Source organism: Lutzomyia longipalpis, chromosome 1, assembly GCF_024334085.1.
Source record: "Lutzomyia longipalpis isolate SR_M1_2022 chromosome 1, ASM2433408v1".
Lineage (NCBI taxonomy): Eukaryota > Metazoa > Arthropoda > Insecta > Diptera > Psychodidae > Lutzomyia > Lutzomyia longipalpis.
In genome coordinates this window covers 6,598,083-6,610,732 of record NC_074707.1, presented here as the reverse complement: position 1 = coordinate 6,610,732, position 12,650 = coordinate 6,598,083, and the positions used below count along the sequence as shown (strand labels likewise).

Sequence of the window (12,650 nt, the reverse complement as noted above, 5' to 3'; positions counted from 1 at the left end):
GTGTAAAATAGAAAAAAAAACTCTAGAATTTAGCTCTGAATTTTCAAAAAAATAAATAAAAAAGAAAATGTCTCTGACCAAAGAGAAGTTTAGTTGTCTTAAAGGAGAGATTAACTACTTAGTGCAGAACGAACGAAGAACTTTAACACCGTGGAGAAAATATTTCTTAAAATCTCTGAATGTTATCAAAGAATGGAAATCAATGGAAATGTGGATGAATGGGATGATGCAGGAGACAAAGAGCTTCATGATGGGACAAGTAGCCAATGAATTGTCGAATTATGCTGTATTTGAGGGTAAGAAAATCCTCCTGGCATTCCTGCTGAAGTATCAACATGATGAACGCCCTCCACGTGGCAGCTTCTTTCCCGCTGAAGTTGAGGCTGTGAAGGAGATTGTGAAGATTGTCAAAGAATACGAAGGAATTTGCTATGAAGATGGACAAATTCTTCCTGGTGCAAGATGCAAGAGAGACTATGCAGGTGTTGTTGTGGAACTTCGAGCGAATGATGTAAAATTCCGGAAATGGACAGGAATGTCACAGAGTCAGTTTAATATTCTCCTTGAAGACATTGAGCAAGATCTGGAGGACATTGAAATGGGTGCAACTGCCCTTCCGGGTGACTTTAAACTCTTGCTCACGCTGAAGCATCTTGTTCTTGGGCATTCAGTGAGGAAAATCCACAGAGACTACCTCCCGTTGGACTATTCGACTACAGCTGATCTCCTCTACAACACTTTGCGTATCATTGTGGAGCAGAGTGCGGATTACATGTCAAGCACGGACACAGCGCAGGAACAACTAAATGCAATGTACCTGAAACATCGATTGCCCAATTGCAAGGGATTCATTGGGTGTAAGCATGTGATGATCAAGGAGCCAAGATATCGCCCCGAAGAGTACCTGAACTACCGGAATTCTCACTCTGTCCTCCTCAGGCTAACATGTGATGCTCATGGAAATTTTATTCATGCCACAATTGGCCAGGAAATTCAATTGGAGGATGATGAAGAGGAGATTGCGCAATTGAAGGGAGAATTTCCACTCCACTGGGTTGGTGATGGATCCTACGAAGCCACAGAGCGCATAATAACCCCATATAGGAGAATAAATCTCACGGAACAAGAGCAAAATTACAACATGCAGCTCACATTGGGACTCAATGTTTTGGAGAGATCGCTCGCGGCGATTGTCAATCGCTTCAGAGCAATGCAGGGAAAAGTTAATGCTTACCCAACTGAGGGTGGTCTCCGGGAGGGACATGCCGATCTTATCATCAAGGCAACCATTGTACTTCACAATTTCATTAATCACACCGCAGACCGTGATACCCCCAGGGTGTCCACGGCCATGCCCCCAAATTCTGCAATTTTCGATCAAGCCCCAAACACAAAGACGTCCTCCGCTTCAAGGGATGCACAGGAGCTGAGGGATTCCCTCAGAGATTACTTCTGGGACACAAAGCCATTGCTATAAAGAGGAGCTCACAGGTTCGGTTTCTTTGATGTTCTTTTTTTTTAGAATATTCTTTTAATTATTTATTATTTCAATTTTTTCGTTTTATTTTGTGTAATTTATAAAAATTTTTTAATTTACAAACCAAAAATGCTTTAATATTTAATTTAAAAACTTCATAATGCACGCCTTAAATAAAAAAAGAAACAATTAAAATTATGAGAATTATAAAATAAATTTGCAACAAATTAAATGGAAAACTATAAATTAAAAAAAAAGAAAGACGTCAATTTGATTAAAAAGTTTATCTAATTTTTTTCATGGCAAAAAAATAATACCCAAAAAAATAGCAATCATACGTATTTAAGAGCAAATCCAAATTCTAGTCTAAAGTATTAATTGTTGAATTCTTTTTTACCTTGATACTACACTACTTAATAAGAAATTTAGAACTTGAAATCTTGAGTTGAGAATTTAAGCCAATTAAGAATATTCGGAATATTGAATATTTGAAAAATCCTTTCTTCAATATTTTTGTGTAGGTAATATTTATCTGAAAATTTATTCTTGTAATTTTACCTTTAAAATTTTTAAGAAAAATAACAGTTTCGTCCTAAGAATTCTCCTCAGGTGCTCAAATGTGTCTTGATCCTAATATCCTTTCTCTGTAGTTTTTTTGTTCTCATTTACATAAACCAAAAAGAAGAATCAACGATTTAAAAAAATAAAGATTAAATGAGAAGAATCAATTTTAGTTTTCGCGCCAATTTTCTCAAAGCAAAATTTATGTTGCGCCTATGTGGCTGCTGTTACACAAGAACTTCCCCCACCATAAAGCATATGAAAAAGATAATCGAATGCGCCTTTTGGAATAAATATTGTTGCTATAACAATTCTTCGGTGGCCGTTGAAGTGTAGTGATCCCAGAAACGTCGCGGACTCCACACGCTACACAATGACGCTGTAGAGAGACTGGTGGAGAAGTTAGTGTGTATACCTTTGAGAAGAGAGTTGTGCACGAAGAATAAGGTCTGCAATTCCATCCCAAAAACTAAAAAACTTCTTATCAGCAAACGTGCGAGTGATTGTGAAAAAAAACGCGACTCGGTGGGATTGAGTTCAGTCGGAGAGCAGTGGAAAATAAGGGAAAAAGAGAGAGAGAGAGAGTGAGAGAGAAAATTCTATATGTGTATACCTGTGCTTGATTGATAAGATAATAAAAGTAAAATATAATTAATGGAACATTATCAAGGTTGATTCGTTGGATGACGGAGTGAAAAGAAGCGCGCGCGCTGCAAGAAAGACGTCGCCTACAATTAAAACTCGTTTCGTGATCATTGATCTTATAAAGTGGAAAAATTTGTGCAAGAGACGATAGTAGCAATTTGTGAGTATAAATAACAAACTACCTATATTATGTACATACCTACATATGTATCAAATTGTTATGTAGGTACATAAAATGATTTTCTTCATTTTGCAAAAAAAAAGTAATTTGTCGAGAAATATTTCTCAACTCACTTTCAATGAATTTTCATTTCAGGAAGAAAAATCTGAAGCAGCCACACAGCAAAAATGGACATGACAATTACTCTTTGTTTTAGTTTAGTTCTTCTCGGGAATTCCGGTAAGAGCGCAATGCGTTAAATCATCCACCACACATATTTTGTTTATTTAATCCAATTAATCTATTTAAAGAAAAATTGCCACTAATACTACATTTTATTGAATGATTGAATGTGATTTTTCGTAGCAAGTACATACGAACCCAGACACTCAATCATTTTATAGGGCAAACATCTCCACAATGCACTTTCCAACATATAAATAAGCGCGCGCGCGATCACGATGCTCAAGCAGAGATGGATTTTGTCAATGTACATGATGATCAGATCATGTTTCAAGAAAGTCCAAGAAAATGAAGTTATTTTCTGCAGAAGCCCCAAGAAAAAGAGAAAAGAAAAGAAAAATCACATGATAAGACTTCCCCATCGTAAATGTAATAAAAGCTTATATTGAGAATCAATTGTTTCGAGAGATAATTTTGAGATAAAGAACAAATATAATGTACATTGTATCGTGTCGAGAGATGCGATAAATAAGCATTTTATGACGTCCCACGCGCGTTTGAGTACTTTATGACAATTTTGTTGTGTTGCTGGCGAAAAAGTTGAGTGATCGTGAATGGTGATCAGTGCTGGGCACTCAATAATACCTACCTAATATACTTCTTCTAATTGCCCCACTATCACTGAATTTATTTATTTATTTTTTGTTACGTGGGTACGATGACTGACCGAATGTTATGTTGTAAATAAAATGATTCAGAATTCATAAATACAATTTACACGTAATACCATTACTCTCCTCTCTCTGTCCATTACATACATACATATGTACATACATATATTGCTATCTTATCCGCGAGGGCATTTTGGGTGGGAGAGAAAGCATTCATCGTTCTATATCTATATTTATTGTACATAACATAACATACTCGACCCTAAATACCCTCCAGTAGATGAGCTAAAAATAGATTCCAACAAATAGCCTATCTTGTCCGCGCGCGAGGTGTTTTCTCATCAATAGAGAGAGAAAAATAAAATTGAGCTTTTGGTGGACTTTTTGACTATATTCTTCACGCGGGGATTTCTTATCTCATCGCAACAGGTTCTCCACTTTTCTCATCTCGTGTGCGATGTTATTTCCATCAACAAACTAGCAAACAACACGTTAAAAAAATTCATTTTGAGGTCGAATCTCATACATTGTTCTCATCTCCTCATACCGTGAGCGCGCATGTTGAGGAGGGTGGCAAGAAAAAAATAAGACAAACCGCGAGGATATTTGCTAAATTCTAAGAATTAATGAAGATTTAACTTTTTTTGCACATGACAAGAAGGCACACATGCTAATTGAATAAGTAAGGTAATATACCGCACAATATGTCTAAGACACGATTCCGTTATTGCATATGACCTTCACATACATTATTTACGGCCTTTCAAGATCATTAACGCTCTACACCATTTCACAAAATGATAGTTCCTCCTATTCCATCACGGGGGCATTTATATTTCCACATTACATTTTCACTATGTCGTGGGATTTTTTTCTTCTTCTTGAGGGGCAAGAAAATGTTTCTTTGAGTTGCGTAAGAAAAAGCTCTTGAGTGGAGGGAAAATCCAAATTGGGAATGTCTCATTGGATTGCGTTTGTATAAACACATTCCATTAAAAAGTGTTTTTGGGATTTCCAATTTATTTTCAAAACGAAGGATTTACCAATCAAATCAACTTGCGTCTTTTATTTCTTATTGCCTTCTAGCATAAAATGTGTTTGCGTGGGTGAATAGGATGCTTTGGTTGTTGATGGAGAGAAAAAACTCCTATTTGCGGATATAAATATAACAATTTAGTCAAATATTTATTCTTTAGAGTTAAGAAATGTCTTTTTTTAGTTAATTAAAACTCGATTGTTTTACAAAAGAAAAGAACTACTTTTATCAATAATTTCCAAAAGAATTATGCATAGTAAAACATCAGAAGGAGTTTATGCATTATTTAGATTTTCTAGATTATTTGGAAGATCACATTTGAGAGAAAAATTAAGGAATATGATCATTTATAAAACAATCAAGAAAAGCTTGATAGATTTAGCTGGACGAATAGGATCAGATAGAAAAAGTTTTAGGGGGATAAAAAGATCAGTCAACTGTTGAGAAAAAGTTAAAAATATCCTATTTCCCAATAAAAGAGAGCAAAGATGTCTAAAATGGAGTTATAGAGTAGAAAATTTCGCGGAGGAATCTCTGATTTTTCCCATTTTACTGAGAAATTATATTATGAGCTTTTAGCATGAAAATATTATAAATTTCAATAATTTCAACTTGAACTTCCTGAACTTTTAGGGGATGTTTAAGACACCTTTTGGAGAAGTTTAGAAAACTTTTTTTTTTTTTTTAACTTAATTAGCTCTAGAAATTTATTCAATGAATTTCTTTATTAAACATTATTTATCAATTAATTTTACTTTGCAAATAACTTTTTTCATGTTTCATTACCGCGAAGAAATTCACGAGAATTCAATTTTTTTTTAAATTTGTTGATCATCGCATTGATCATAATACAAATAAAAATCCACAAATCCGTGATTGCCATTCTCAAGAGTATTTTTCAAGCATTTCATGCTGAACGGTAAAAAATTTTCCAGCTAATCTCAACTTTGGTATTTTGCCTTTTGATCACATGATGTTGGTGATCTTTGGAGCTTTCCGCGCGGGTTGTGACTAAAGTTTATATTTAGTTTTGGTTGTCGCAATTATGCAAATATGCAAATATGCAAAATATTCTTCACCTCTAAAAGTTATAGGAATATGAGAAAAGTTGAAAGAACTCTCCTTTTTTTTAACAAATAAATTGAATTGAAATTCGTCTTTTTTATCGTTGAAAATAAAGAGAAAATGTGGATAAAAAAAATCCCCCTGCTTATGGAAAATCCATTGAAAATTGATTAATGTGAATGAATGTGACTTCTTTGTATTGATCAGTGTTGTGGGTAACAAAGGCATGCGGATTTTCGCACCTGCACGGATAAATTGATCTTCCTTGAAAGCTTTTTCGCGCTACTTAAGCAAATCTAATGCAAAGTCACATACACACATATTGCGGCGGAGTCTCTCCATTCTGTGTGAGCATTAATAAAATTAATGAAAGTGTTTGTTGCATTAAAGCTTCAATCGTCGTAAAGTTGCGGCTACAACTACTTTTCCTAGAATGTTTCCCGCACAAATTGGGGATTAATGAGAAAATTGTTTTCTTTGCAGTGGCGCATGACGCATCGGCAACATCAACAATACCATCCACAATACCATCCAATAAAGTTCCTCCGCTCCTATTCCCCGAAGATGATTCCCAGTATAGGATAATTAAGCAAAATGAAACTGCAATACAGCACATACTGCAAATTACGAGTAAGGATGATGTCATACGGGAGGTAATGATCATGAACAATGATGTATTTTTGCATGTGTCCTTCAGCATGAATTGGCAAAATTTATTTTATCAATGCGATTATGCTTTTTTTCTTCTTACTCGCATATTTGTGGCTCTGCCGACAATAGATACCATTAACAGAAGGTCAACCCACCACTGTGGAGATGATCAATACAACAACAAAGGTGGATGAGCCACCAACAACCACAGCAGCCGCAACAACAACAGCAAAGCCTGAAGTGCCACCAATGAATTCCCAGGAGGATGAACCTTCCCATGAGGAGTCTGAGGAGGAAACTGAGGAAGATGATTCAATTTATTACGATGATGATGATACGCCTGATACTACGTCTAATGATCCAAAGGAGCAAGTTGAGAAGATTCAGAGTGATGGGAAATACAAGACATCTCAAGAGCTTGAGGAGCAATTCAACAGGTAAGAATAAAAACGAGAATAACGGATAAAATTCTAAATTTATATTTTAATAATTGTTTGACCACTCCCTACACGTACAGGAACAATGAGGAGGAGAATAAGAAGTCACCGGAAATCGTCGATATTGTGGTTGATTACCCAAACCAAATGGATCATACTCATATTGTGGCAATCGTAGCTGTTGTCACAATAGCTATTTTGGCATTTGCTGTCTATTTTGGACTCATTTACTGGAGATACCATCTACAGTAAGTTTCTTCACCACATAATACGAAATTTTGCACATTATATTCTTTTATCTAGCTAGCACCCCCCATTTGCTTATTTATTTGTATAATAATTCCAATTGTTGAAAATTGCAGAAAGATATACGGCTCACGACAACGCCTCGTCACTGAAGATGATTGGTATCACAATGATTCCAGGGATTTCGAAATTTAAATTCATTAAACTAGTCAATTTTTTTTCTGTGTGTCCAAATGCTGTTGAACTCTTTGCAATATAACACCAAGCATTTATTATGTATATTGCTAAAAAAGAAAGCCATAAATTGAGGGTGATTTGTTAATCTTTCATAGAGAAGCTACTATATATACAAATTATATTGTGGAATAAATAAAAATATGCTATTTTTAGGAATTTTTAGAAATGAACAAATATAAACAAAATCGACTGATAATGAGGTATTCCTTATGATAAGAAGAAAAAATAAATAAAACAACGCTATCAGCTTACTGAAGGAGATCATTGCATTTTCTTATAAACATTCCGTTCGTAAATAATATTTGAGGAGAGAAATGGTTAAATTTTTAGTGGAAAATCACCATGATTTGTCATTTTTATAAGAAAAAAAAACAATTCTGTATAAGACAATGACGAATTTTATCACTATTCTATCGTTTTTATGAGGATATTACCATGGAAGAATAAAATATTATTCGATTAAGCGAGTTATTTTATTTTATTCTCATTACAAACATTATTTTGAAGCATATTCAAAAATTTATTTTGCTCGTACTTTTCGCATCGTTTTAATTTTACGAATTCCGTTATTTTAAATTCGGAATATTCAGCGTCCATTTGTAATGTGCTGAAAACTTTCCTTTCATCACAGTCAACATAACCTTACATTTGAACAGTGTTTTGATTTTTCTGGAACGTCCTGTTTGTGTGAAAAAATTCCCGGATATGGCTACAATTCCGGCATCTGCTTTGGCTAACAGGAACAAGAAACATTTCCTGGGTGTTCCTGCACCATTAGGCTATGTGGCTGGAGTTGGTAGAGGGTAAGATTTCCCTTAAAATCTATTTCTAACCTCGAAAACGTTTTGATTTGTTTTCATTTTGGCATTTTCAGAGCTACAGGATTCACAACGAGATCAGATATTGGTCCTGCCAGGGATGCTAATGATGTTTCGTGAGTATTAACTTCCCATTTTGATTGTTATGAGGAAGAAATTATAAATCCTGACGTATGTTTCAGGGACGATCGACATGCCCCACCAGCAGCCAAGAGGAAGAAGAAAGAGGAAGAAGAGGAGGATGATGAGGATCTCAATGATTCCAATTACGATGAATTCACAGGCTATAGTGGCTCTCTCTTCTCCAAAGTATGTTTCCGGCGTAAAAATTGAAAAAGAAAAAGGAATTAATGAGAATTTTTTTTCTTTGCAGGATCCCTACGATAAGGATGACGCCGAAGCAGATGCCATTTATGAATCAATCGATAAGAGAATGGATGAGAAGCGCAAAGAGTACAGAGAGAAACGCCTAAAGGTGGATTTGGAGAAGTATCGTCAGGAACGACCGAAGATTCAGCAACAGTTTTCGGATTTGAAGAGGAATCTGGTCACCGTGACAGAGGATGAATGGCAGATGATCCCTGAAGTGGGTGATAGTCGCAACAGGAAGCAACGGAATCCACGAGCGGAGAAGTTTACACCACTTCCGGATAGTATTTTGTCCCGGAATATGGGCGGAGAATCATCCACAACACTAGATCCCCGTTCCGGATTGGCTTCAATGGTTCCGGGAATTAATACTCCGGGAATGCTGACACCCACCGGAGATTTGGATTTGCGGAAAATTGGCCAGGCTAGGAATACGCTGATGAATGTGAAGCTTTCTCAGGTGTCGGATTCCGTGGCTGGACAAACGGTTGTGGATCCCAAAGGATATTTGACTGATTTGCAAAGCATGATCCCCACGTATGGGGGTGATATAAATGACATTAAGAAAGCCCGACTGCTGCTAAAGAGTGTCCGGGAGACAAATCCCAATCATCCCCCAGCGTGGATTGCTAGTGCACGCCTCGAGGAAGTCACGGGGAAGATTCAAATGGCCCGAAATCTCATTATGCGCGGATGTGAGATGAATCCACAGAGTGAGGATCTCTGGCTCGAAGCTGCACGTCTTCAGCCGGCTGATACGGCAAAGGCTGTCATTGCTCAGGCTGCCAGGCACATTCCCACCTCTGTCCGGATCTGGATTAAGGCGTCAGATCTCGAGGATGAGCTCAAGGCAAAACGTCGGGTATTCCGGAAGGCTCTGGAACACATTCCCAACTCTGTGCGTCTCTGGAAGGCTGCTGTGGAGCTGGAGAATCCTGATGATGCTCGGATTTTGCTCTCCCGAGCAGTTGAATGTTGCAACACAAGTGTGGAACTCTGGTTAGCTCTGGCACGTCTTGAGACGTATGAGAATGCCCGGAAGGTGCTGAATAAGGCACGTGAGAGTATTCCCACGGATAAACAAATCTGGACGACAGCTGCAAAGCTCGAAGAGGCCAATGGGAACATCCACATGGTGGAGAAGATCATTGACAGGGCCCTCGTGTCGCTGAGTGCAAATGGGGTGGAGATTAACAGGGAACAGTGGTTCCAGGAAGCAATTGAAGCGGAGAAATCCAATGCTGTGCATTGCTGTCAGGCCATTATAAAGGCAATCATTGGCGTTGGCGTGGAGGATGAGGATAGGAAGCAAACGTGGATTGATGATGCTGACAATTGCGCCAAGGAGGGTGCTTATGAGTGCGCTAGAGCCGTCTATGCTCATGCTCTGCAGGAATTCCCATCGAAGAAGAGTATCTGGCTTCGTGCGGCGTACTTTGAGAAGAATCACGGCACAAGGGAGAGCTTGGAGACACTCCTGCAGAAAGCCGTGGCTCATTGTCCCAAATCGGAGATTCTCTGGCTCATGGGGGCAAAGTCCAAATGGCTTGCTGGTGACGTTCCAGCTGCCCGGGGGATCCTCTCCTTTGCCTTCCAGGCAAATCCCAATTCTGAGGATATCTGGCTGGCAGCTGTGAAGCTGGAATCGGAGAATAAGGAATACGAACGAGCAAGGCGTCTCCTGGCCAAGGCGAGAGCTTCTGCCCCCACACCGCGTGTCATGATGAAGTCTGCTAAGCTCGAATGGGCGCTGAGTAAGCTCGATGCAGCCCTCGGGCTACTGGAGGAAGCTGTGAAAGTCTTCCCGGACTACCCACGGCTATGGATGATGAAGGGACAAATTGAGGAGCAGCAGAAGAAGTTGGATGCAGCAGCAGAAACTTACTCTCTCGCCCTGAAAAAGTGCCCCACGTCCATCCCATTGTGGCTCCTCCTTGCAAAGCTAGAAGAGACGCGTGGAGCCCTGACAAAGGCTCGCTCAGTGCTGGAGAGAGGGCGTCTGAGGAATCCCAAGACTCCCCTTCTCTGGCTTGCAGCTATTCGTATTGAAATTCGCGCAGGGCTCAAAGATATGGCCAATACATTGATGGCACGTGCACTGCAGGAATGCCCAACAGCTGGAGAATTGTGGGCTGAAGCAATCTTCCTCGAGAGTCGTCCGCAGCGGAAAACAAAGTCAGTCGATGCGCTCAAGAAATGCGAACATGATCCCCATGTTTTGCTGGCCGTGTCGAAGCTCTTCTGGTCAGAACACAAAATCCAGAAGTGTCGCGATTGGTTCAATCGCACCGTGAAGATTGACGCTGATTTGGGAGATGCGTGGGCGTACTTTTACAAATTCGAACAGCAACACGGTACGGAGGCGCAACAGGAGGATGTGCTGCAGAGGTGCATCGCAGCTGAACCCAAACATGGCGAGGAGTGGTGCAAAGTCAGCAAGAACATTGCCAACTGGTGTTACAAAGTCCAGGACATTCTGCTGGCCGTTGCGAAGGAATTAAAATGTCCCAACTAGATTTGCTTTTTATTTAATTCTCGCTTCTTGTGGAAATATATTTTAGATCTAAGGAATCTTTGAAATTGTTTTATTTTCCGAAAAAAAAAAGTCTTTTGGCAATATAATTTTTTTTATATTTCAGACGTATAATACAGGATTTTTACTACACTAAATTAGTCAAAAACAGGAAGTTCAATGTATAAAGTGGGGGGTGCTGAAAAAAAAAACGAAGAACAAGACAGAAAGGAATCTCGTAAAAGAATCCTTTTATGGCAGACATTCCATGGAGTTGACGTCATCCGCGGGGGTGCCGTCTATTCGGAAACTTTGGTGAGGTATTCCAAAGTTGAGAGGCACGCAGTCATATTTTCGCATTCGCTGATCATCTCATTTATCTGTGACGAGAGCTGGCTGAGGCGATCCTCGCCAAGGTGCTCCCCCGCCTCCTGAAGGGATGTCTTGCAGTGGAAGGCGAGTAGTTTGAAGCAGTGCCGGCGTATGGAGTTGTGGGTGTGATTTTCCCAAATGGGGGTGCTCCTTACAATGGGCCATGCCATGAGGATGTAGTCCATGAGGGCGTCAAAGTGCTGCGATTGGCTGAGAAGTGTGGCTTGATCGGCAATGGCTTTCTTGAAGGCAGTCAAGTGGAGGGATGCCCTGGAATAGGCCACACTGTCGTTCTTCTTCACCAATCGCGAAGACGGAAGGCTGCGGTAGATGCTCTTCTTGATGAAGATCAGCTGGCTCTCGAAAGGTCTGTAAAAATGAGCCCCCAAAGTCTTTAAAAAAAAGCCAAAACTTTCAGAGATAAAGAAAAAACTTACTTAATGTCTGGAACCGGAAGTTCACTGCGAATAGCCTTTTCGAGGGAAGCATTGTCCCGAACGAGCTTCTGTATGATGCTAGCCAGTTGTTCCTGACTGTAGCCTTTGAGATATGTCGCCAGGGGTATCTGTGTGTTGATTTGTGCCATGGATTTCTCCTCAATTCGTAGCTTCTTTGTGTCCTCAACAATCATCCTTGGGCATACGCTGGATTTCCCATCGGACATGAGTAGCCTCTTTCGCGGTGAACTCCGCAGCACCATCTGGGACATATTCTTCGTGGGTGTCTTCAGTGGTGATGCCTTCTTCCCGTTAGTTTTCTCCTGCCCCGGCGACCATGTAATCGAAATACTTCGCCGTCCACGCTGCCGGATAACAATTTCATCCGGGGATGGCACAGGGGAGGCAAAGCTGCGGGATAAATTGCTATTGGGGCTGTCCAGGAGTGAGTCGTCCAGGTAGAGATTGTCCGATGTTGCTGAGAGTTCCTGCAAAACGGAACGTCGCCGCGGCATCTGAGTTGTCATTCTTGTTTAATGTACCAAAACCCGGAAAATGCTCAGTGCGATCGCACAGATTCTAATGCCAACGCTTAGGCGGAAGTTTCTTGATCCTCTTGCACAAATTACGATTATTCTTGGACTTGTACGAAAGCCAGAAAATTTACGGAAAAATTCCCAAACAGAAAGACAACACAAAAAAAACTTTAGGATGCAGAATAGGCGCCAAAAAGTTAGGTTACCGCACAACATAACGACAAAAAAAAATTTTTC

General features: G+C 39.5%; 4 protein-coding genes across 5 annotated transcripts; 3 read left to right on the top strand and 1 right to left on the bottom strand.

Annotated features, from left to right (window-relative positions):
• Positions 1–67: 67 nt before the first annotated feature.
• Positions 68–2,205, top strand: LOC129786868 (putative nuclease HARBI1). The gene has a single exon (XM_055822118.1). The coding sequence runs from the start codon at positions 68–70 to the stop codon at positions 1,475–1,477; it is 1,410 nt and encodes a 469-aa protein (XP_055678093.1). The 3' UTR covers positions 1,478–2,205.
• On the top strand, positions 1,408–7,832 carry LOC129786869 (uncharacterized). 2 transcript variants are annotated; one of them, XM_055822120.1, is made up of 7 exons: positions 1,408–1,491; positions 2,709–2,843; positions 3,000–3,083; positions 6,282–6,451; positions 6,579–6,886; positions 6,967–7,134; positions 7,249–7,832. In XM_055822120.1, exons 3-7 carry the CDS (start codon positions 3,032–3,034, stop codon positions 7,325–7,327), a joined length of 777 nt encoding a protein of 258 aa, XP_055678095.1. In that variant the 5' UTR covers positions 1,408–1,491; positions 2,709–2,843; positions 3,000–3,031; the 3' UTR covers positions 7,328–7,832. The 2 variants fall into 2 exon arrangements, with proteins under 2 accessions (XP_055678095.1, XP_055678094.1); XM_055822119.1 differs by lacking the exon at positions 1,408–1,491 and adding an exon at positions 2,358–2,643.
• Positions 7,833–8,002: 170 nt separating this feature from the next.
• Positions 8,003–11,127, top strand: LOC129786842 (pre-mRNA-processing factor 6). The gene is made up of 4 exons (XM_055822091.1): positions 8,003–8,172; positions 8,244–8,303; positions 8,370–8,496; positions 8,561–11,127. Exons 1-4 carry the CDS (start codon positions 8,075–8,077, stop codon positions 11,069–11,071), a joined length of 2,796 nt encoding a protein of 931 aa, XP_055678066.1. The 5' UTR covers positions 8,003–8,074; the 3' UTR covers positions 11,072–11,127.
• A 37-nt stretch (positions 11,128–11,164) lies between these two features.
• LOC129786844 (uncharacterized) lies at positions 11,165–12,630 on the bottom strand. Its single transcript, XM_055822094.1, has 2 exons — positions 11,878–12,630; positions 11,165–11,809 (listed from the first exon to the last, which is right to left on the bottom strand). Exons 1-2 carry the CDS (start codon positions 12,402–12,404, stop codon positions 11,368–11,370), a joined length of 969 nt encoding a protein of 322 aa, XP_055678069.1. The 5' UTR covers positions 12,405–12,630; the 3' UTR covers positions 11,165–11,367.
• Between the last annotated feature and the right edge of the window lie 20 nt (positions 12,631–12,650).

Bases quoted from the DNA above. Each gene is read 5' to 3' on its own strand.
- LOC129786868 (XM_055822118.1), top strand. From the start codon at position 68: ATGTCTCTGACCAAAGAGAAGTTTAGTTGTCTTAAAGGAGAGATTAAC.
- LOC129786869 (XM_055822120.1), top strand. From the start codon at position 3,032: ATGGACATGACAATTACTCTTTGTTTTAGTTTAGTTCTTCTCGGGAAT. The intron at 6,452-6,578 runs GTAATGATCATG...TGCCGACAATAG, and splicing joins AGGATGATGTCATACGGGAG to ATACCATTAACAGAAGGTCA. The intron at 7,135-7,248 runs GTAAGTTTCTTC...TGAAAATTGCAG, and splicing joins TACTGGAGATACCATCTACA to AAAGATATACGGCTCACGAC.
- LOC129786844 (XM_055822094.1), bottom strand. From the start codon at position 12,404: ATGACAACTCAGATGCCGCGGCGACGTTCCGTTTTGCAGGAACTCTCA. The intron at 11,810-11,877 runs GTAAGTTTTTTC...TCATTTTTACAG, and splicing joins CTTCCGGTTCCAGACATTAA to ACCTTTCGAGAGCCAGCTGA.
- LOC129786842 (XM_055822091.1), top strand. From the start codon at position 8,075: ATGGCTACAATTCCGGCATCTGCTTTGGCTAACAGGAACAAGAAACAT. The intron at 8,304-8,369 runs GTGAGTATTAAC...CGTATGTTTCAG, and splicing joins AGGGATGCTAATGATGTTTC to GGACGATCGACATGCCCCAC. The intron at 8,497-8,560 runs GTATGTTTCCGG...TTTTCTTTGCAG, and splicing joins GTGGCTCTCTCTTCTCCAAA to GATCCCTACGATAAGGATGA.